Source organism: Desarmillaria tabescens, assembly GCF_030435595.1.
Source record: "Desarmillaria tabescens strain CCBAS 213 chromosome Unknown EV420scaffold_2, whole genome shotgun sequence".
NCBI lineage: Eukaryota > Fungi > Basidiomycota > Agaricomycetes > Agaricales > Physalacriaceae > Desarmillaria > Desarmillaria tabescens.
Window position 1 is genome coordinate 1,099,743 of NW_026848301.1, and position 20,432 is coordinate 1,120,174.

At 49.5% G+C, this 20,432-nt stretch overlaps 10 protein-coding genes across 10 annotated transcripts; 4 read left to right on the forward strand and 6 right to left on the reverse strand.

Annotated features, from left to right (window-relative positions):
- The first annotated feature begins 21 nt into the window (after positions 1 to 21).
- Positions 22 to 1,970, forward strand: EV420DRAFT_446998 (uncharacterized protein). The gene is made up of 3 exons (XM_060482161.1): positions 22 to 212; positions 267 to 756; positions 812 to 1,970. The coding sequence occupies exons 2-3, from the start codon at positions 328 to 330 to the stop codon at positions 1,862 to 1,864; spliced, it is 1,482 nt and encodes a 493-aa protein (XP_060338383.1). The 5' UTR covers positions 22 to 212; positions 267 to 327; the 3' UTR covers positions 1,865 to 1,970.
- A 586-nt stretch (positions 1,971 to 2,556) lies between these two features.
- EV420DRAFT_1502939 (actin-related protein Arp4p) lies at positions 2,557 to 4,465 on the reverse strand. The gene is made up of 9 exons (XM_060471144.1): positions 4,372 to 4,465; positions 4,045 to 4,305; positions 3,793 to 3,991; positions 3,640 to 3,734; positions 3,471 to 3,592; positions 3,263 to 3,414; positions 3,095 to 3,212; positions 2,868 to 3,044; positions 2,557 to 2,815 (listed from the first exon to the last, which is right to left on the reverse strand). Exons 1-9 carry the CDS (start codon positions 4,388 to 4,390, stop codon positions 2,645 to 2,647), a joined length of 1,314 nt encoding a protein of 437 aa, XP_060338384.1. The 5' UTR covers positions 4,391 to 4,465; the 3' UTR covers positions 2,557 to 2,644.
- On the forward strand, positions 4,466 to 7,367 carry EV420DRAFT_1502942 (NUC169 domain-containing protein). The gene is made up of 8 exons (XM_060471145.1): positions 4,466 to 4,937; positions 4,985 to 5,133; positions 5,184 to 5,409; positions 5,460 to 6,106; positions 6,163 to 6,410; positions 6,464 to 6,597; positions 6,647 to 6,834; positions 6,891 to 7,367. The coding sequence occupies exons 1-8, from the start codon at positions 4,557 to 4,559 to the stop codon at positions 7,153 to 7,155; spliced, it is 2,238 nt and encodes a 745-aa protein (XP_060338385.1). The 5' UTR covers positions 4,466 to 4,556; the 3' UTR covers positions 7,156 to 7,367.
- On the reverse strand, positions 7,368 to 9,779 carry EV420DRAFT_1324968 (5-aminolevulinate synthase). The gene is made up of 5 exons (XM_060468728.1): positions 9,082 to 9,779; positions 8,596 to 9,031; positions 8,412 to 8,547; positions 8,122 to 8,362; positions 7,368 to 8,070 (listed from the first exon to the last, which is right to left on the reverse strand). The coding sequence occupies exons 1-5, from the start codon at positions 9,738 to 9,740 to the stop codon at positions 7,491 to 7,493; spliced, it is 2,052 nt and encodes a 683-aa protein (XP_060338386.1). The 5' UTR covers positions 9,741 to 9,779; the 3' UTR covers positions 7,368 to 7,490.
- Positions 9,780 to 9,829: 50 nt separating this feature from the next.
- Positions 9,830 to 11,856, reverse strand: EV420DRAFT_1502946 (acetylornithine and succinylornithine aminotransferase). Its single transcript, XM_060471146.1, has 5 exons — positions 11,568 to 11,856; positions 11,253 to 11,507; positions 10,606 to 11,190; positions 10,390 to 10,543; positions 9,830 to 10,336 (listed from the first exon to the last, which is right to left on the reverse strand). The coding sequence occupies exons 1-5, from the start codon at positions 11,661 to 11,663 to the stop codon at positions 9,960 to 9,962; spliced, it is 1,467 nt and encodes a 488-aa protein (XP_060338387.1). The 5' UTR covers positions 11,664 to 11,856; the 3' UTR covers positions 9,830 to 9,959.
- EV420DRAFT_1324973 (uncharacterized protein) lies at positions 11,851 to 13,631 on the reverse strand. The gene is made up of 3 exons (XM_060468730.1): positions 13,248 to 13,631; positions 12,744 to 13,203; positions 11,851 to 12,696 (listed from the first exon to the last, which is right to left on the reverse strand). Exons 1-3 carry the CDS (start codon positions 13,385 to 13,387, stop codon positions 11,878 to 11,880), a joined length of 1,419 nt encoding a protein of 472 aa, XP_060338388.1. The 5' UTR covers positions 13,388 to 13,631; the 3' UTR covers positions 11,851 to 11,877.
- EV420DRAFT_1324977 (uncharacterized protein) lies at positions 13,632 to 15,074 on the reverse strand. The gene is made up of 3 exons (XM_060468731.1): positions 15,018 to 15,074; positions 14,774 to 14,965; positions 13,632 to 14,721 (listed from the first exon to the last, which is right to left on the reverse strand). Exons 1-3 carry the CDS (start codon positions 15,053 to 15,055, stop codon positions 13,797 to 13,799), a joined length of 1,155 nt encoding a protein of 384 aa, XP_060338389.1. The 5' UTR covers positions 15,056 to 15,074; the 3' UTR covers positions 13,632 to 13,796.
- Positions 15,075 to 15,166: 92 nt separating this feature from the next.
- EV420DRAFT_1502955 (Alpha/Beta hydrolase protein) lies at positions 15,167 to 17,019 on the forward strand. Its single transcript, XM_060471147.1, has 6 exons — positions 15,167 to 15,374; positions 15,431 to 15,481; positions 15,543 to 16,290; positions 16,348 to 16,537; positions 16,589 to 16,702; positions 16,750 to 17,019. Exons 1-6 carry the CDS (start codon positions 15,286 to 15,288, stop codon positions 16,818 to 16,820), a joined length of 1,263 nt encoding a protein of 420 aa, XP_060338390.1. The 5' UTR covers positions 15,167 to 15,285; the 3' UTR covers positions 16,821 to 17,019.
- Positions 16,986 to 17,869, forward strand: EV420DRAFT_447305 (uncharacterized protein). Its single transcript, XM_060482162.1, has 3 exons — positions 16,986 to 17,287; positions 17,499 to 17,537; positions 17,602 to 17,869. The coding sequence occupies exons 1-3, from the start codon at positions 17,098 to 17,100 to the stop codon at positions 17,787 to 17,789; spliced, it is 417 nt and encodes a 138-aa protein (XP_060338391.1). The 5' UTR covers positions 16,986 to 17,097; the 3' UTR covers positions 17,790 to 17,869.
- Positions 17,870 to 17,998: 129 nt separating this feature from the next.
- On the reverse strand, positions 17,999 to 19,840 carry EV420DRAFT_1635375 (uncharacterized protein; the record flags this gene model as incomplete). The annotated part of the gene is made up of 15 exons (XM_060476435.1): positions 17,999 to 18,122; positions 18,176 to 18,382; positions 18,439 to 18,458; positions 18,509 to 18,518; positions 18,576 to 18,588; positions 18,642 to 18,666; positions 18,715 to 18,860; positions 18,912 to 19,090; positions 19,138 to 19,190; positions 19,248 to 19,268; positions 19,322 to 19,333; positions 19,392 to 19,419; positions 19,472 to 19,520; positions 19,656 to 19,751; positions 19,798 to 19,840. 15 exons carry the CDS (start codon positions 19,838 to 19,840, stop codon positions 17,999 to 18,001), a joined length of 1,026 nt encoding a protein of 341 aa, XP_060338392.1.
- Between the last annotated feature and the right edge of the window lie 592 nt (positions 19,841 to 20,432).

Below are 20,432 nucleotides of genomic sequence, written 5' to 3' on the forward strand. Positions count from 1 at the left end.
ACCTGGCTTGGGTGGCCGCCCTTTCTCTTTCCTTTATATATCGGCGTCGGCGTTTTCTGCACATATTCTCTGCTCTTTGCATCGCAGTGTGCCAGACCGCTTTCCAAAATAAACCTCTTCTTGCCGCCTAATCTCTTCTTTTCTTCTTCTCAAGTCTTCACCCAATTAGCCACTGCGTCCACTTGCGTCTCCCACCAATCCTACTTTCACCAGTCAGTCATAGGCTCTTTTTCAACTTTCCAAGTTTATTGACCGCTTTTCTGCAGTTGTATCACCTTACTTTCTGTTCAGTAATCAACATCACATTAATCTCTATCTATCGACACCATGACTACCGCACCTCCCAACAATCGTGCTTCTCTTCTTGCAGGCCTTCGCACAGGCGGCGTACGCTCTTCCTCGACGACTCTCCCCCACACCGCCGCTCCAGGTGCTTCTTTTAACATCACTCGTTTCGCATCACAGCATCATCAGCCTTCAGTGTTCCCAGAGGAGGACGAAGATGATCAGCTCGCCGAAATGCCTTCACAGAATGTGTACGTCAACAAACAGTACGGTGGCAATCGGACCCTGCCAATGACCGCCGCTGTCGACGGATCCAACAACCGATTTGCTCAACAGCAGCGGGGCATGAATCCGAACAGTGCTCCATTCACTCCATCCTTTGCTGCCCCAAATGTGATCACACAGCCCAACAATGTTCAAGCTCAGGCATTTCAATTACAGATGATGCAAATGGAGTTGATGAGACTTCAGGTACGCTCAAACAATAGCGGCTCCTCTCCTTCGTACTGATGTCATATCCATCAAGGCCGTTCAAGCTCAGCAGCAAGCTCAGCAATATCAGGCTGAACTTTTGGCCCAGGCCCAGCGCCAGCAGCAACAGCAGCAGTCTCAGAACCGCAGGGCTAGTTTGGGTTTTACCGCTGCCTCCGCAGGTCCCATGTCAACCGCATTTGATTTGCGCTCTGCTACCTTGAGCGCTCAGATGCGCCGGGCAAAGGAGCAACAACCCCAGTCTGTGGTTGGTGATGAACCTATGACGGCTGCGTTAGGCGGTAGATTTGGAAGTCGGGTCCCGAGCGTCCCTACGGTTCCGATGTCCAGATACAATAACGACGATAATGATGGTGCACCTCTACCTCCCACCCCTAACTCTACGACGGTCATCAGCGGAGGCACTTCCCTGGGTAACCCTGCCTCAAATAACTTGAACTCGACCGGCGCGCCGTCCAAGTCCGACTCCGCAGCTTCCTGGAGGCGGGCCGACAGGAACAATTCTGTTCTCAGGGCGAATCGGGCCGTGACTTCCCCGAGTGTCAAGGTGACGCCTCCCCCTGGTGAACGTATCTCCCCACCCCCTGGACTGGCCGTCGCAGCTCCCAAGGCTCGGCCCCAACCGCTTCGTTTCAGTCCCGCCGTATCGCAGCCGTTGCCCGCCGTAACCATCGATACAAGCGAAGGCGATGATGATGCTGATTCGATCAGTTCTTCCAAGTCCGGTGGATCCAATTCGTCCCCTACCAGTCCTCACTCATCCTCTTCCAACGAAATGCCTCTCTCGCCGCGCGAAGAGGCAAGTAAGAAGTTGTACGAAGGTCTGGGAATTGGAAGACCGCGTTCGGCCGTTTCCAACACCATTGGTGGCATTGATGTTGCTCAGGCTCAGGAGTCAGTCCCGATACCGGTTGTATTTGGCCACAGGTTGGCCAGTCAACCGACAAGGCAGCCCCGCGGGCCGCCTTCGGGCGCCGACGAACTAGGTCCTAAGAACTTCGCGACTCGCATAAGGAGAAAAGCCATTGGAGGTTTGGGAATGTTGATGGGAGCAAGAGAGCGAAGGGAGCTTGTCGAAGCGTTTTGAACGCTCTACTGCTCTTCTTTGCGAAATATGATGCCTTTTGATGATTAACAACAGATATTTATTGTGTCGGCCAGGTTCATCTGAGGTCGAGTGGTGTTTAGTAACATTCGGTGGGGAGGGGTTTTGGCAGAAAATCGGAATAAAGAATTGTATCAATGCATCATTCTTCTACTGTTTCTCCCGTCTGTCTTGCCCCTTCTTTTTCCTCTCCCTAAAGCATCTTCGTCATTTTTAGTGAGCTCCTACACTCCTTCTTTTCATTCATTTCAGCTTTATTCAAGTCTTTATGATACATCGAGGTCTGCAGGTATATTGGACACGCATAGCTACCTGGCACTTTCCGCCGCTCTCCCTCTTTCCTTTCTTCTCCATTTGTTACATCCATTTCCTTCTTTCGTTGCAATTGTCATGTTCGGCTAAGGTCAGTATCCTTTCACTCATGCTGTTGTCTTGAGGCTTACCAGAAACTATTTCATAGGTGTAAAATTGCAAAGGAAGAATTAATAATCACTCGACTTGCAGGACAATGGGAAAGGCTTCTTGAATTCCCGGGATAGCTGCGCTCCCCGTGCGTTCGCAGAGCAACACATTTTACTTCAATCCCTCGCATTCCGTCCTTCCAAGGCCTTTTGATTGTTGTAGTGTAGGCAAGTTTGTGTAAATGAAGAAGACTTATTTATGTCAAACAGAGTGATACAATACGGCTCGAACAAAATATCATAAAGATATACCAAGTTTATATCATTTACACCTCTGCGCGACAATACCTTTTCCGTGCTCCTACGAATGAGACGTGAGGGGCTGACCACGATATACAGTATATTGTCTTACCTGCCATTCCTCCTTGCTTATCCACAGTTGATGGAAAGTACCCAGACTCGCTAAAATGCTACCCCCTAACCAGCCTCCATAACGGCGCTCAATAGGATTTCCGGGAGCATGAATTTTGACCTGCGAGAACATAAGTTGTCAAAGGTACAAGCGACAGATGCTAACAACTTACGTGAGGGAAAGTCCGGCCCAGCTCTGTGGCAAGCCGGTCATTGAATCCAGAGAATAGACTACCTCCTCCAGTAAGAACGACATTTCCCATCAAAACTTGGCGGAGTTCGATGTCGTACGATCGCAGGGATTCGCTGATCAATGCGGGTATTGTTTTGGGTAAGGAATGATTGGAAGCCTGCAGTCTCTGACTTAGAGTAGTGAAAGCATCGAGAGATTCCAACTTACGCTCATTTGAGGGGAGTGGTAGAAAAATTGTTCCCCGACAAAGTATCGCTCGGCCCCAAACCAGGTGTTGAAACCTGTAGGGAATTCATATTGCCTCGGTGGTCGATTAGCCGCGGCTCTGGAATAGATGTTTCATTTAGACGCTCAACTGTAATAACCACAGCTCACTGATCGTTCCATCCTGTCTCGAGCACGCCACCCACAGTTTGTAGCCATTCGTCCACTTCGCGAGCTTCGTACCACTGACGCCAGCTATCAGTTGTTCCAGCCAGGCGATCCTCACGCAGGGTGAATTTTGGTGGGCTGTTAGGTTCGACGGGCTGTAAAATACGACATTACGACTATATTACCACAGGAGAAGACGTTTAGGACATACCAATTTACTTGTTATGAGTTGATGTGGAAACAAATCGATACCTCGTCGGGTATGTGTTGGCTGCGTAAGGATGCTATGGGCGCTGGAGTGGATAAGTGATGGAAGAGACGAGTATACAAGGCCTGTGACCCATCAGATGATTGGATTTGAAGCATAACAAAATACCCACCTTTGCGCAAAACAAATCCGTCTACGACAGGTGTCACGCTCGCCATGTCTTGACCGATATCAATGACTAGTGCAGACCCTTTTCCCGCTGCAAAGCTGAATGATATGAATCAATAAAGTCCTAGTAGGCGGTAAATGGCTCTTGGAAACCTACGTGTTGAGAACCCCGGTGTTGGAAATGTAGAAAGCAGGTACCTGGAATTCTTCGAACATTATTTCGGCCATCCGCTCTCGATTCTCAACGGTATTCCATGAGGGTTCAGTGACCAGGATTGGGTGCTCAGAAGGATTGCATCCCATAACATTGACGACAGCATGCTCGATCAGGGCATGTATAGGCCCAAAATCATTTACTGGTCACGAAAGATTATCACAGTATACAATATAGCAAGAATTGTTCACTCACTGAGTCCCCCCTTGATAGGATTGGCCACTTCCATACCGCTTCTCCACACTGACGGTCCAGATTGTCCTATGTAGGATTTCGCCAACTTCGGTTTTGGGGCTACCTCGACATCGTTTACGTCCGCCATAGCAAAGTCTCCATCATCAGGCGCCTTGATGTAGCCATACGATGTTGGAATTATGGCTTTCGGGGTATCGTCTCCTGCATATCCAGCGCGTAATGACGAAGATCCAATGTCAACGACGAGTGCTGATACTTCGTCTACAATTGGCGACAGAGATTTTATATAAGGGAGAAGAATAAGAATCGCAATGTGGACACACTCACCACCGCCGTAGTTGACCATTTTTCTGTGTCAAGGAGTATGCTCGTAGTTTGAACAAGGTCGTGTTATTGTGCTGTGTTTGACATCAACGTCCGTGAGAACACTGAAATATTTTTCGATCGCGGTCCGGTGTCACCTTTGAGATTTTTTGCCCTTTTACCTTTCCTGACCTCACCGCTCGTCGAGAATGACGGCTGCACAGGAGCATAGTAGAAAGCGAAAACAGCCTATAAAGGATGACACGACAGATGGCGTGTTTCATAGGGCCATAGATATGGTCATGCACAGCGATGAGGAGGGCGGAAGTATTGCTTCAGATACTGACGACGCTGTCGACGAATTCCCCGAGATAGATGCCCAGAGCGACACGGATGAGGAAGATTCTGAATTTGAAGACGACGATGAGGACGAGGAGGAAACAGACGACGAGGGAGACACAGAAAGTTCCGACGAAGATGTCCATATCTTCCCAAAACCAAAAACCGTTATATCCGACATTACTGGCCAACACAAGCGTGTCTACCCAGAAATAGAACCTGAGTATGACTCGGACTCGTCTACAGAGGACGTACGTACCTTTGTTGTGTTCGTATGCTTTCCACTAACATTATTTAGGCACCTAATCGTGTCGGTAATGTTCCAATGCATTGGTACGACGACCTTCCGCATGTTGGATACAACATTGATGGGAAGAAGGTACTACGGCCTGCACGTGGGGACGAGTTAGACAAGTTCTTACAGACTGTAGAAGATCCCTCTTCCTGGTGCGTTCATTGAGCAGTAGCATAGCGCGGATTGTTAATTTTTTTTCTAGGACGTCTGCGTTTGATAAAAACACCCAGATGGACAAGCCTCTAACAACAGAAGAGCTTGATCTCATTCGAAGGCTGCATGCAAACGAAGTACCCGACGCAGAATATGATCCCTACGAACCAATGACAGAATGGTTTACCGGGAAGGGGAAAGAAGAGATCATGCCTCTATCTGCCGCTCCCGAACCCAAGCGTAGATGGATACCTAGTAAATGGGAAAAGCAAAAGGTAAGCATTATACTGCTTCTTTGCATCCCAAGTATAAATTCTTCCACTAGGTGATGAAAATCGTGCGTGCAATACGCCAGGGACGTATCGTCCCTTCCAAACCAAAGGCAACAGCTCAGCAACAATTCTATCCCATCTGGTCCGAGGCTTCAACATCACATGCGCCACCACTTCCAGCTCCAAAACCGAAGTTACCTACAAATTCAGAATCGTACAACCCTCCAGAAGAGTATCTCCCGACCGAGGCTGAGCGCAAGGAATGGGAGAGCCTCGACCCTGAGGATCGAGAAAGAGACTATCTTCCACAGAAGTACTCAGCTTTGCGACTTGTGCCAGGATACGACCGCTTCATCAAGGAGAGATTCAATAGGCAGTTGGATCTCTACCTAGCTCCTCGTGTGCAGAGGGTGAAACTTAACATAGATCCCCAGTCCTTAATTCCGAAACTTCCTAGTCCCAGCAGCCTCAAGCCTTTCCCGGTCTATAAGTCCTTGACTTTTTCGCATAATGACAGCTTGGCGAGATGCCTCAGCGTTAGTCCGGACGGCGCATGGGTGATAAGTGGAGATGACAACGGTGTCGTCTGTTTGTGGGAAGTCTCTGTGGGGAGAGAAGTCAAACGCTGGAAGTTCTCTTCTAAGATTGGCTCGGTGGAATGGTGCCCAAGGACGGATGTCAGTTATTTTGTTGTTGGCATGTATGTGCTTTTTTCTTTATGGTGCTTTCACACAGTAACCCAAACTTTCACTATAGCGAAGAGACCATTTACTTTGTTATCCCTCCCAATCTTCCATCCTCTGTGTACAACTTGACATATAAGTTGCTGGCGCCAGCAACCTTACCTCCCCCGCCTGACGTCCCCTCTGCCGTAAAATGGACGACAGCATCGTCGAGTTCATGGTCGATAAATTCTCCGATCCTTACTGTGCAGCTTCCGCAAACGTCTGGCTTACCGAAACAACTTGTGTGGCATCGGAGAGGAGATTATCTTGCATCAGTTTGTAAGTTCTCCCCATCGCTTGGAAGTAGCGTTTCCTGATGGGTTTTTACGCAGCCAGCGGAAGTAATCTTGGAGGCGTTTGGATTCACCAAGTAACCCGACGGCATTCTCAAGCTCCTTTCAAAAAAATCAGAGGAAGCGTGCAATTGGTCTTGTTCCATCCTCTGAAACCCCACTTCTTCGTCGCAGTACGTGTAACTCCTTCTTTTCATGATCATGCCGTTAATCCGGCAAAAGACGCAACAATACGTTCGGATATACAACCTGTCTGAACAGCTGTTGTTAAAGACGCTCACTCCAGGTATCAAATGGATATCTTCCATGGATGTACATCCTTCCGGTGATCATGTTATCGTTGGAGGATATGACCGAAAATTGTGCTGGTTCGACCTCGAACTGAGCGACAAGCCGTATAAAGTGTTACGGTAAGTTGGAGAAGGGCGCGAAAATTTGACCACAAGCTAAGTCATTATTCCCACAGATACCATACGCGAGCCATTCGCTCGTTACACTTCCATCCCACATACCCTTTATTCGCTTCGTCGTCAGACGATGGCACCATACAGATCTTCCACGCAAGAGTTTACAATGATTTAATGACGGATCCTCTCATTGTTCCTCTCAAGATTCTACGGGGACATCAGGTAAAGGATGGACTAGGTGCTTTGCAGGTGAAATGGTGCAATCACCATCCATGGCTTCTCAGCGGAGGTGCGGATGGTGCCGTCAATGTGTGGTGTAGCTAGGTGGGACTTGGTCGTAGAGCACATAGCATCTGTGGTACTAAACAATTCTATATCACTGTGGTCAAGAAGCCAAATCTTCGGACTTACTGTGCTCTGAAAGGCATCGTGAAGAGTAAGCTGTTAGGGGGGTAAATTGCTTATCCGGCGTTGCACGAAAATCGGCGACAGTCGTATCCGTGAACGAGTTGCTTCAATGCATGGTGTTTTCTCGAGTCCGGTTTAAAGGGCAGAAAATCCCTGCATCAAATGGTCACCAATACAAGTACGTATTCCATAACAGAAGACTATCCGAAACAACATCAATTGGAAGTACAGGTGAAATAGCATTCAGCGTGTCAAGCAGCAGCCGCGACAAGCTTGGGAATGGGGATGGAAGATTCCTCAGCCGGCATCACCAGTCCACCCGACTTCAACCTAAGGTTCGCGCTAGCCACCGAAGCCTCAATGGGTCTGCTGGCCTCCAGAGGTCCAGTCATAGGGCCCAAAAGCTTGTTGAATTTGCTCCTGGCAGAAGCCACACCCTTCATGTCCAACACAGCCTTCTGTCCATCGTGCAACGTCTTGGGAGTAGTGCCATTGTGGTATCCGAGCTGCTCGTCGTTCCATATAGGAACCAAGTTCTCCTCCGCACCGGGAGAGCCAACACCAGCACGACCACCAATAGCCTTCCAATCACTCAACCGGTTAATGTTCAATTCCGTGAATATCTGGTCGACCGCGGCGATAAGCTTGTCCATTTGTTCGACAGTGTGGCGAGGAGTGACCGTGATACGAAGTCGCTCTTCACCACGAGCGACAGTCGGATAGTTGATAGACTGAACGTAGATATCGTGTTCAACAAGTAACTTGTCCGAAGCAGCCTTGGCAAGAGCAGCATCTCCGACGAAAACAGGGACAATATGCGAGGTACCGGGACTACATTTGAATAGTCAGCGCAGGAAGTCGAAATGGGAAAAAGGGACATACACGACAGGGATATCAAGTTCAGCAAATCGTCTCTTGACCTCACGAACATTGACCTGCTTCAATTGACGATCACCGACGTAGGACATCTGATAGGCGATACTAGCATGGGCACCAGCAACCGTAGCGGGAGGTAAGGAAGTCGTGAAGATGAAACCAGGAGCGTAAGACCGAATCATATCAACGAAATCATCGGAACCAGCGATGTAACCTCCGACCGCACCATACGATTTTCCTAATGTACCTGCAAAAGAAGATCAGTAATATTCAGCGGAACATATGTTTTGACATACCCGTAATAATATCGATGCGATCCATGACAGTTCCGGGGATAGGATCTGGACTGTCTCCGGCGGCCTTGTGGACATCGTAGTCTAGATGCTCAGCAACACCAGCACCACGAGGTCCATATAGTCCCACAGCGTGAACCTGAAAATCATCAGAAGAAAATTATGACGAAAATCAGACCGCATATACCTCGTCAAGGAACGTCAAAGCGCCATATTGCTCAGCCAGATCACAAATCTCCTTGATGGGTCCAATACTGCCACACATCGAGTAAACACTCTCGAAAGCGATAATCTTCGGCGTTTCCATCGGGTACTGCTTCAATTTTGCCTCCAAGTCCTCCAAATCATTGTGTTTGAAAATAACCCGTTTCGCGCCCGAGTGGCGCATGCCTTGAATCATGGACGCATGGTTCATGGTGTCTGAGAAAAGCACACACCCGGGCAGTTTCGCCCCGAGAGTGGAAAGCGTGGCATCATTTGCTACGTAGCAAGACGAAAATACGAGAGCGGCGGGCTTGCGATGCAAAGCTGCAAGTTCTTGTTCGAGTTGCAGATGCAGAGCGCCGTTTCCAGCGATGTTACGCGTCCCTCCAGCACCATGACCGTACTTGTCAAGAGTACGACTAGCCTGGTATCAGCCTGGGGTAAAAGGAGAGTTTACGGGGAAACTCACTGCATGGTTTCGAGGACAACAGGATTGTTTCCCATCCCCAGGTAATCATTCGAACACCAGACCTGGACCAAGTCCTCAGGTTCGCTCGTGTGTGCGATAGGGAACTTTTTGGCAAGCCTGTTGATATTGTTGAAGTAGCGGTAAGACTTGTCCTGGTGCTTCTTGTCAAGCTCGTCGACGAAGAACCTCTCGTAGTCGAAGGCACCTGGGTGGACGGCCTTGACGGGAGTAGGGGCCTTCTTCGCGGCCTCAGTGGAAGCTACTGATTTGTGGAAAGGACAGCCGGCCGCTGCCGCTGCCGCCTTGTCAGCATTCTTGGCTGCAGCTGCAGCAAGTTCCTCAGCCGTACGAGCAGCGGCACGGGCGGCAGAGGCATGGGGACACATTTCGACGGTCGCCCCAGCCGGAACGTTGATGCCCTGCTCCTTATGGATCTGCTCGACGTCGGAATTGCCGGCAATGCTAGCATAACCAGCTGCGAGCTCCTTGGAACGAGTATTCAAAGCTGGGCCCATGACGGGGCATTTTGTTGCCCTCTCGGTGAGCTTGGTGAGCGACGGATACCTGGGAGAAACTGAGGTGCTAAGAGAACGAAGAGTGGATTGTTTGGTCCTTCCTAGGAAGGGACAGAGACGGGTGAAGGACGCGAGCTTGTCCATTGGAATCGAGCAAAGGTCAAGGTGGGTCTTCCGGTAAAGAAAAATCGGAAACTGTGGGGTCCACATTTATCCCTTCCGGCGCTGGCCAATCGGGTTTCTCCGATTCGTCCGGTGTAGAGACCCGCGTGCCGCATTACTATTTACGGTATTTGATTTGGTCCCCATGTCCGGTCGTATTATTCTAACTAGCTGCGCATTCAGTGTTTATATCAACTGATTCTACAGCTCTCCCAGGCAGCTTTCTATTACGTCTACCGCAAGATCTACTTCACCCTTCCCAATATTCAGGCTAGGTACCAGTCGCACGGCGTCTTTTCCTGCCGTCAAGACAAATACACCTCGCTCTCGCGCTAACTGGACCACCCGACTCGGGTCTGAAGCATTCTTGAATCCGAGTCCAAGGATCAGTCCCCTTCCTCGAATATGAGGCTGTAGAACTTCCGGGAACCACCTTGGCAGTTGTTCCAGCCGAGAAGTAAGATAGGCACTCGTTTCCTTGACTTGCGTCACGAAAGAAGGCTCCGACAATTGTGAAAGTACGTAATGACCAACAGCGCCCGCGAGTGGCGAACCTCCAAAGGTCGTCCCGTGGGTTCCTGTATCAGCGATTAATAAATTGCACCGACTGTAAAATCCGCATCTACCGTACCAGCTGTCATAGTTGAAGCAACTGAGTCTCGAATCATGACAGCCCCGACGGGATATCCATTAGCGAGCGGCTTTGCCATAGTCACGATGTCTGGATGGGAATCAACTGGCAGCGTGGAATGTGCCCACAAAGAACCCGTCCTGTACAACCCACACTAGTCACATTATTCAGTTCCAAGAACTTTCAACGGTAATAAACGTTGACTCATTGGCTCACCTGAATTTCGTCGAAAATCAGAACCGCCCCGACCTCGTCACAGCGTTTGCGTAAAGCCTGAAGCCATTCCGTTTGGGCCACGTTGATTCCCCCTTCCCCTTGTATCGGTTCCACAATGACAGCACAGGTATTGTCAGTCACCAGCCCGTGGAGGCCGGCAAAGTCATTCACTTTACCCACATCGACTCCTGGAAGCAACGGGGCGAACGGAGTCTGATATTTGGGGTTGCTAGTAACGCTCAGGGCACCCATACTCCTTCCGTGGAATGAATTCTCAAAACAGACCAATCGCGTCTTAGTACACCCTCTTGAGTCCCAAGACCGCCCGGGTTCTGCTGCTGCCCACCGGTCCTTGCCAACCTTTCGGGCTACCTTGAGCGCCCCTTCGTTGGCTTCAGTACCAGAATTAGCAAAGAATACTTTCACTCCTTCAGCAGCAGACGTAGCACCAGACCCAGAAGAGGGAAAGCCGAGTCCCCCCTCCTTCTGGGTCAAGGTGACAAGAAGCTCGGCGAGCTGGGGCGTCCACTCATTATGGTACACATTACTCGTGTGTAAGAGTTTCCCTGCGTGATCCGATATGGCCTACAGAGACGAGTCAACTTTGGTGTGGTAAAACGCAGCGTGACCAAGAAAACACGGCGTACTTTTACCACTCCCTCATCAGCATGACCTAGCGCATTTACAGCGATTCCGGCTGAGAAGTCCAGGTATTTCCGACCCTCTGTATCCCAGACGTACGATCCCTTTCCATGGGAAAGAACAAAGTCCGGCCGGGCATATACAGGTAAAAGATATGTCGATGCACGCGACAGAGTTTTGGCAGTAGCTTCGTTGGCGCTTTGCGTCGAAGGAACGTGAGTGGCAGCTTTATATCGCGTCGAGGGAGCAGGTGGGATGGCCTAGTTTCAAAGTGACGTCGTGAAAATTTCCTTCTGATCATATCTAATCAACCCACGAACCTGGCCAGCAAAGCATCGCGACCCCGATGGCAAAGATTTTGGACTAGACTGGATGAGCCTGCTCTGGTAGACGGGTAACCGAGCGAATTGTTTCATGATATGCCTTACTGGTGGGAGAAGAAAAGAGAAAGAGACGCTGTGAGTCAAGCGGAAATTTCACATCAGTTGTCTGCAATGTGAGCGACTTTTATCATTGGACTGGACGAGCTGTAAAGCTGTAGAGAGGTGTAATGTTGTAAAGTAGACGTTCAAGCAGGCTGTAGCATAAACAGCTCAATCGATTGGAAGCAAAAAGGCCGCGTTTGTCGCGTCAGATTTGCTGTCTACTCAACTGTGCTATGTACTGTGCTAATTTAATTTTCCGTCCTTGATCTCTAGTCAACTTAAGCGCCTTGTACTTCAAGGGGTACATCGACTCCCTCTTCTTCGTTCTCTCATCGTTCCACTCCGGTAAAATGTCCTTCAGCTCCGGTCTGACTTTCAGTATATCCTCCTTGAGTCCAGAACAAAACTCCTGCTCAAAGGTTCCCAAAATACCCCAACAAAGTAGGGACGAAGGGTCTGTAAGATCTTCGAGCGCCTTATCGATTGACGCCAATCTCGCTTTTTCAAACTCCAGTCTACCTTCCGCGGTCTCGGGGTAGGCAATCTCTCCACCCCACGCGAGAGCGAGCCAGGTACTGCTGAGATCACTGATGGTAAAAGGTGTGTAGCACATCATCGCGAGGACAAAAGCAAGTGTTGGGTTGTGGGCGTAGAGAATATAGCGGTGGAGACCAGGGATACGATGGGGCTTGATTTCCTCCGCCATGAGCGGCGTCACTTGCTTGGTCGTTGGGTCTAGAACATGCACGAAAGACGGTATTGGCTTATAACCTGTACCAACGAGTACGACATCTATGTCTTCGATAACGGTGCCATCCCTCAGCGTAGCTGTTATCTTGTTCGTGGAGGCGTCCAACGTATATTTAATGACCGGGGCAACGTCAATGATACGGGGATCCGGCAGACTTGGAAATGTCGGAAGAGCTGGTCGACGGATGCTCCTATACACGGGTTCCTTTGCGACTCGAACGAGATGTGAAGCCATATCGTTGGACGAATTAGCATTACCGATGACAAGTGCACGCTGCAAAGCCATGAGCCTCTGATACAAAGGATAACAGAGCTTCCTACCTTGCCCACGTGAGGCTCAGGCCCTCTGTACCACTTGGCATGAATTGCAAGCCCTTTCTCCTTTAGTGTTTCAAGCCCCTCCGTGTTTGGCCAAGCCGGATTATCGTACCACCCAACGGTGACAACCACAGCGTCCCAGATCTCTGTCCGCTGCTTGCCCCCATCGTTCCAGTCATTAAACACAACTTTCCAACCAGCACCATCGGGAAGTTCTTCGACACGAGTAACCTCATGGTTCAATCGGATGGCCCCGTTCTTTAAATACGGATCAGCAAACGCCCGGAGGTAGTCGTGGGTCTCTACAAGCGTCGGGAAGGGCTGATCTGGCGTAGATGGTGGCTCGGGGAATGGGAACTGGGAAAAAGATAGGTATTCAGGCAAAACGTTACCGACAAGTCCTGGGTATGAAGGCGATGGCCATCGAGGCTTGGTATCACCTTCCTTAGGATCATCAAGGTACCTAGAAGCAGTCAGTGACATTCATCGGTAAAAGGTGAAACATACCAAACACCTCCAACATCGTCACGTCGTTCCAGGAGTTCTACTTTGTCGAACTGTCCGCGCTCAGTCAGGCTACGAAGAGTAGCTAACCCGGCAGGGCCACCGCCAATCACGATAATTCGCTTCGGAGAAGGGAAGGTCATTGCAGAGAAGCAAAGTGGCCACCATCACTATTTAATGACGAAGCGTATCGGAAAGTCTTTTTTTGTACAGTGCCACGGATGTCGTGATACATGCGCAACGATGTTCGACATGGCGTATTTGTTTGTCTGGACCATTAATATCGATAGCAGTTAGTCTTGGAAAGGCTGACACCCAACACGTTGAGACGGAGCTGTGTAATGTACTTTGACATGATGGTATGAGTTCAAGCTCAAGGACAGTGGTCTTTTAGAAACAAAATTGTGATTTCAAAATCATTGGTATAACGCCACCTTGATGTTTTCTGGGTTCAAAATGTTGCGAGCTTCTGCAAAGTCAATCTTGTTGAAATACTCGTACATATCAGACAAACGGAATAAATGAGAGGCAGAAAGTACACGACAAAGCCGACTAGTCACGGCTTCGGCTTCGGCTCCCTGATGACTGCGAGCTAACAGACATTGATGAACCAGATGATGCAGAACGACCGCGACCTCGTCGAGGTTGATCCTCAGAATGCTGCCTTCTTCCCCTGTCTGTCCTTGGGTCATCCTCCACGGGAGGGTCCCTTCTGTCTCTTGGCCTATACGGCGGCGAATGGGATACAGACCGTCCTCTGCGACGGGGAGGAGGGCTTACGTCGCGCAGACGAGGCGGTGTAGGAGGCGGTGAGCGACGGAGAGGTGAAGGTGAGCGTCTCCGACGAGGTGGAGGTGGAGAGCGTGACAGAGACGACGACCGTGAGCGTGAACGTGAACGTGAACGTGAATCATATCGTCGACGAGGCGGAGGAGACGGTGACCTCGAATCGCGGCGAGGTCGTCGGGGAGGCGAAGGTCGACGACGAGGGCTTCGACTCCGACTGCGCCTGTCTGAACCACGACTGTCACGGTAGGGCCGATCTCTTGGAGGAGGCAGAGGCGGTGGAGGCATGCCACGATCCTTACGCTTCAAGGCATTTTCTTCTCTCTCCCGTCGAATCCTGTCCTCCTCTCTTCGTCGCAGTCGATCGCGTTCCCTTTTCTCAGCTTCCCATTTAGCCTTTTGCTCCAACATCTTTTCTCGCTCTTCCTCTTTTCTGCGATCTCTCTCCTCTCGTTCAGCCTGCCGCTTCACCTTGAGCTCTTCCTGCTTTTCTCGGTCAAAAGCATCGCCTTCATTGTAGTTGCTACTGGTACCGAAAGCACGAGCCATTTTGGCAAGCTCGGTCTTTTTAGCCGCGGCCATGCCATGAGTGTCGGTAGGCTTCAGTTTTTTGGGTGCCATGCTTGACAAATTCACTAGAAGCTTTTCACGGAGGGCGCTAACTTTTTCTTCAATTTCCGTCTCGTCAACACTGCGTGACTGTTGTGAGACAGCGAAGGCGACAAAGCGTCAGTTGCACTCACCCATTATCCTCCAGCTCGAGCTGCAGGGTTAGACATTCAACCTCAACCTTCCGTTTCCTTTCATGTTCCAGTATGCCTTCGTCCGGTTCACGGTGCTTGGGCGGTGCTGCATCCCAAGCATTTGCACGATCTTGGGCTGGTTGATACGACCTTAACGTCGAGAGGTTGCGTACAACATAGCCATTCGTTCCACTGCAAAAGCGTCAGGAAGATGATATGATATGTGTCTGAAAGGAATACAAACCTTCCTCGAGGTGTAGTAAGACCGATACCGTTGTACATGATGGTGAGGCGGTAAGATTTGTCGGAGTTTTTGGTGCCGACTCGGGACGTGGCCTACACGTGGGAATTCCCTTTATGGAGTATCTACCCCTTTTTGACTACATTACATGACGTTCACGGACGGCATGGATGGCCTCAAAAGCCGAGCAGTGCTACGCATGTTCCCACCTTAGTTTCCCTTCACCACGTCGTCTCGCTCCCTGTTAAGTCTGCCTCGTGCGCTATCTGCAATGAGTGCAACACTCAATCCATCGGCACTATCGTCCTTGCCGCCTGCAAATGAGATTCCATCTGCATTCGCGGCAAGCATGAAACAATGGTCAGTCAGCCTGTGGTGCCTCTGCAACAAGTGTATTCATATTAGTGGTTTTCCAGGTGGGCGGCGGGGGAGAAGCAAAGTGCCATCAGTGAGGAGCGGCTACTAAGGTCAGCTATCTATCCAGATCCTGATAACATTCAAGTACTGATCTACCGGCGGATTCACTAGGCGGCTGCCTTTCTTTCGCAAAGATGCGTCGACTTCAGTAGACGGACCAGTGGTGGCTCATAGCTCTAGGGTCGAGCTCTCTACACCAAAACACTATGTTAATACCTTCTCTATAACGCCAACCTCTTCATCACCAACGGCACCGCCGCCCACAGTTCTTCTTCATGGGTACGGCGCTGGTCTTGGGTTCTACTTTCAGAATTTCCTGCCACTTGCCAACTGGGCTGGAAGGCGCGGGAGTTCTGTCTATGCGCTCGACTGGTTAGGCATGGGCCGCTCTGCCCGGGTGCCTTTCACTGTCAAGGCTTCACGCAAGGACATTCCAGGACGAGTCAAAGAAGCCGAATCATTTTTCATTGACTCTCTAGAGGACTGGCGTCAGAAAATGGGCCTTGAAAAGATGACCCTTGTCGGCCATTCTCTTGGTGCATATTTCAGTGTCGTCTACGCGCTTAAATATCCAACGCGAGTCAACAAGTTGATTCTATTGTCACCCGCCGGTGTACCCCGCGGACCTGATTATTCTGTTCCTTCACAAGAGCTGGAACCTTCGGAATCGCATGGTCCTGGTGGGTCGACAGAGCCAGCAACGAGACAGAAGGTACAGGAAATTGAGTCTCGACAACGGACTTCCAAAGCCCAAGAGAGCCGAACTAGAAAGCTTTTCACTTATCTGTGGGAAGAAGGATGGAGTCCATTCCAGGTGGTCCGATCGACCATGTTTTGGGGACCGTTGATAGTTGGCAAGGTCAGTCTTCATATATCAATGGCATGAGTGAACCCCACATTAATTTGTTCCTTATAGTACTCATCGCGACGATTCACAGGCTTGACGCCCGAGGAGACGCGTGACATGCACGATTACATTCTCAACATTACTCTAGCGAAGGGCTCGGGAGAGTACTGCATATCCCATATTCTCGCTCCTGGCGCACATGCCAGAATGCCCATCGTTGATCGAATCTCTGCCCTCAAGATCCCGGTAACTTTCGTCTGTGAGTAACAACCGTACTTTAAGCCAACAAAACGTTACTGATTTTGGCTAGATGGCGACCATGATTGGATGGACCCAGAAGGAGGTCAAGAGTCTGTCGAACGACTACGCCAGTCCGGTAATGGTCAAGGACGCATGTACATCGTCAACAATGCGGGCCACCATGGTGCGTGTTTGTGATCTCTGATAGTGCTTTACTTGACAGACGAATAGTTTATCTTGATAACGCCAAACTTGTTAATGACCTTCTACTTAAAGAGCTGGACCGTCAGCCCCCGGTGTAACCATACTTTCTTTGCTTTGGTGCGTTTGTTGTAGAGCTTTTCGGACGCACAGTATTAGAACTATCTAGAACACTGTATTAGCCATCAGATACCTTTTACATTAACATCTAATCTCAATCTGATTCTATATTTAGTCAAGTGGCTGAGTCACGATTGAAAGGCGCAGCCACACATACAAACTCCGCTTTATAAAACTTTGGTGTCGTCCATTAGAGGCAACTAAATTTCCCTCGACAACCACCACTACCACCACCACACACATTCCCAACAACACGCAATGGCGAAATCACTTCGATCCAAAACAAAACGGGATTACCGCTCGAAGAAGCGAGAAGACGGAATTTATGCAGCCACAGAAGCTGCTCGCCTGCATCGCCTTAATGCCAAACTGATGGCCGTCATATCGAAGGACAAGGACGGGGACATTCCCCTAGGAGACGCTGAGGGAGAGGTAGAAGACTCAACAGGTTGGTCACCGTCTTGGCTAGCGGCTTTTGGTCTTCTGGATGCAATGGATATCACCGCGGACACCATGCACTCGCTGCAGCATGAGTCCGTCAAGCCACGTCGTCGACGTCGTGCAAGACAGGCAGTAGCCTCATCATTTTGAAAGACTCTTCTTGATCCCATTCGATTTATTTCTTTTCGAATGACGATCATTGATAGTTCTTTTCGCAGTGCCACAGGATACACCAGATAACGATACCCCTCTACAAGGTTCGCTCCTGTGTATTTTATCATATCCACTTCCCTTTTACCTATCATGTATTTCCACCGCCAGAATCTATGGAAGTGGATACCCCCAGTACCGGTGCTATTCGTATATCAACTCATGGACGGAGAGGTTCGCGGAGGGAGGAATGGAGAGCATCGAAAGGTCTTCCTGTTCGACCAAAGTCGAAAGGCATGAACCGTCAAGGAGGAATAGCTGCTGTACGGAAACCAGGCCGGTCAAAGCGGAGGCGATGATGTATATGTATTCGCGATTTATCTATTATTTTGGGCGTCCCCTTGGAAAAGCTTCGTTCAGTTTTGAGGTTCGATTATCATCTGCTCCAAGCAAGAACCATTGGAGTAAGACTTTATAAATCAAAATGCAAGAGTATTGTATTATAAGGAAGGCGAAAGCGGCAGAAATGAATACGAAAGGAAAATGTTGCAAATTTGTATTATACAGCCTATCGCGCTCGCAAGTCAGTAATTGACGTGACGCTCTCCCCCTTCACACCGTTATAGGATTCTGAACCCGCCTCGAGGTCAAGGGAGTTTTGGGTATCCTGACTCTTACGGTATTGAGCGCGCCTACGATAGTATCCTTAACAAATGACACCAACCGAAGAACAACGATCACTTACGGGTACTCATGCATGGTAAAGTGTTCCGTCGTAACGTGAACCTCCGGGCGCGTCAAAGGAGGAGCTGCCACAGAGACCGCAAACGTTGTTGGGGCAGGAGCACGAGGCGGAGTATTGCCGCTAGACATGCCCGACATTGAGTGGACGTACACATCATGCGAGTGGAAATCCAGTAGACGCATTACAGCGCGGCCGGAAGCGATGGACCTAAAGTACATTGGAGATCAGACTCGGTTCTGAAAGAAATAAACTATCATACGTACGACACTAAAGCAGCTGGCACCTTGGACGTATGTTTAGAATAGAAGCGAAAATCAAATGGACTCCACTCACTGTCGCAATCCTAAGATAAATATCCTTGTTACAATGGGGTTATCATACAAGTGAGAGATAATCTTACACATTCATGGGTGCTATGGGTAGGACGATGAACGTCGACGCTCCAATAGAAAGACTAGAAACTTACTGTTCAGGTTGAGAATGTTCAACACCTAAAATAATGTTAACTCGAAATTCGATTTAGTATACAGAGTACGTACCGCAGGAATACAATTGCAGGAAAACGTCACCAAGAAGTAAACAAGACCGTCATTGAAGAGTAACTTCCACAGATCAGTACGAGCGGTGTGTTTGGAGATCAGAGCCACGGCTGTGAAACAAAGGATGACGAAATCGAAACCCATGGCTACATCCCCCGTTAGTGAATGCATGATGACACAGGAAGGCTAGCTCTCACTGAAAAAGAACGTTACGTTGAGTATTCCCGGATTGGTTTGCACTACGACACAAGCGCTAGCGGTGTCCTCCCAGGCTGCATGAACAATGAACATCGTGCGATAAAGGAGTCCCCAATGCGCCGCGCAGAGAAGCGATAGTGGAATGACAACGCTCTTACGGCGCTCCCATAAAGCCATTCTGCGGTCCCATCAGCGCCAGCCGTTCATCTTCAAGATGCTACTTACGTGCGGAGCATGAGAGACGTCGAAGCACACAAAATGGTCATGTTGCCTGCCCACTATCGAAATATTAATCTCATGAGAACTTGACTGGGGTAGTATAGGGACATGCGTACCCCGTTGAATGTATACAGGGCCTGAGAAGAAGATTTTTAATTGCGGTAGAAGATGGCAGGGTATAATTGCTCACGTTACAGTTTATCTGAGGTGTCATTGTTTGCGTTAGTTAGATCGTAGAAGGGAGAGACAGAATATTTTACCCGTGTTGTGACAGACAGGGAGATAATGCTACGGGAGCTGGTCAGCATCCTTTGCTATGGATTTGGTTGAGAAGACTCACAGTCCGATGAAGGCAAATAGGATACAGTAGCGAGATAGAAAGAAAAAGACTGAGGAGGGAATCAGTCAGTTGGGAATACAACAAGAAATACAAGGTGCATACTCTGTAGTACCGGAGCGCCATCGTTAGCAGAAATGCCATGGACGAAAAAACCCGTGACTCACCAGAGGCCATCGGAACTTACGACGACGCGTAATTAAGGACCATTCGAAACCACAGGTGGTGAAAAGCTCCCAGAGACAGACACCGAAAATTGCGAAGATGAGCCGTTGGAAGACAACTGCAAAAGCTCAGAGAATACAAGAAGAACAATGACTGGAACATACGACTATCTTTCGCGATTTCGGCGGGGTCTGACCAATTCACCATCGTGAAGCAAGCTTGCGGCGCGCCAGAAGATCAGAGAGCAGCGTGGACGATGACGGTGGAAGCGAGCTCACCGAGAAATATAGAAGGAAGGAATAAGGAGGGCCAGATGAGAATTCGCTTGCCTGGTCACACTTCCCTACAGCCGATGCTGGCTTTAAGTAGTGACTGCTTACAAGGCAACCGATCTGAGCTGAGGTGCTTCTTGGATGGTCAATTTTGGGAGACTAAGCCTATTTGAACCTACCCTCATTCATAAAAAGACGTATTCGATACAAGGCACACCGCTTGTTTCAAATCACCTATTTCCAGAACGTGCAAAAGCACCATTTGGGATGAGCAAATGTGTCCCCGTTACATAACATGCAAAATAAGCACTGTTTCAATGTTTCTTGAGAGACAAAACGGGGATTCATGTTCCTGACGCCAGTGACTTTTAACCTTTGTAGACAGAAAGTGGGCCATGATTAGAATGCAGTTCGGTCATCGGTGCAGAGACATACGGTTCAACGAGGCGTGCCGCAGGCTATGCCGTGTATGCCCAGCTACTGGTTTGGTTTGTTGGACGGACGGAAGAAAAAGCGGAGAAGCTAAA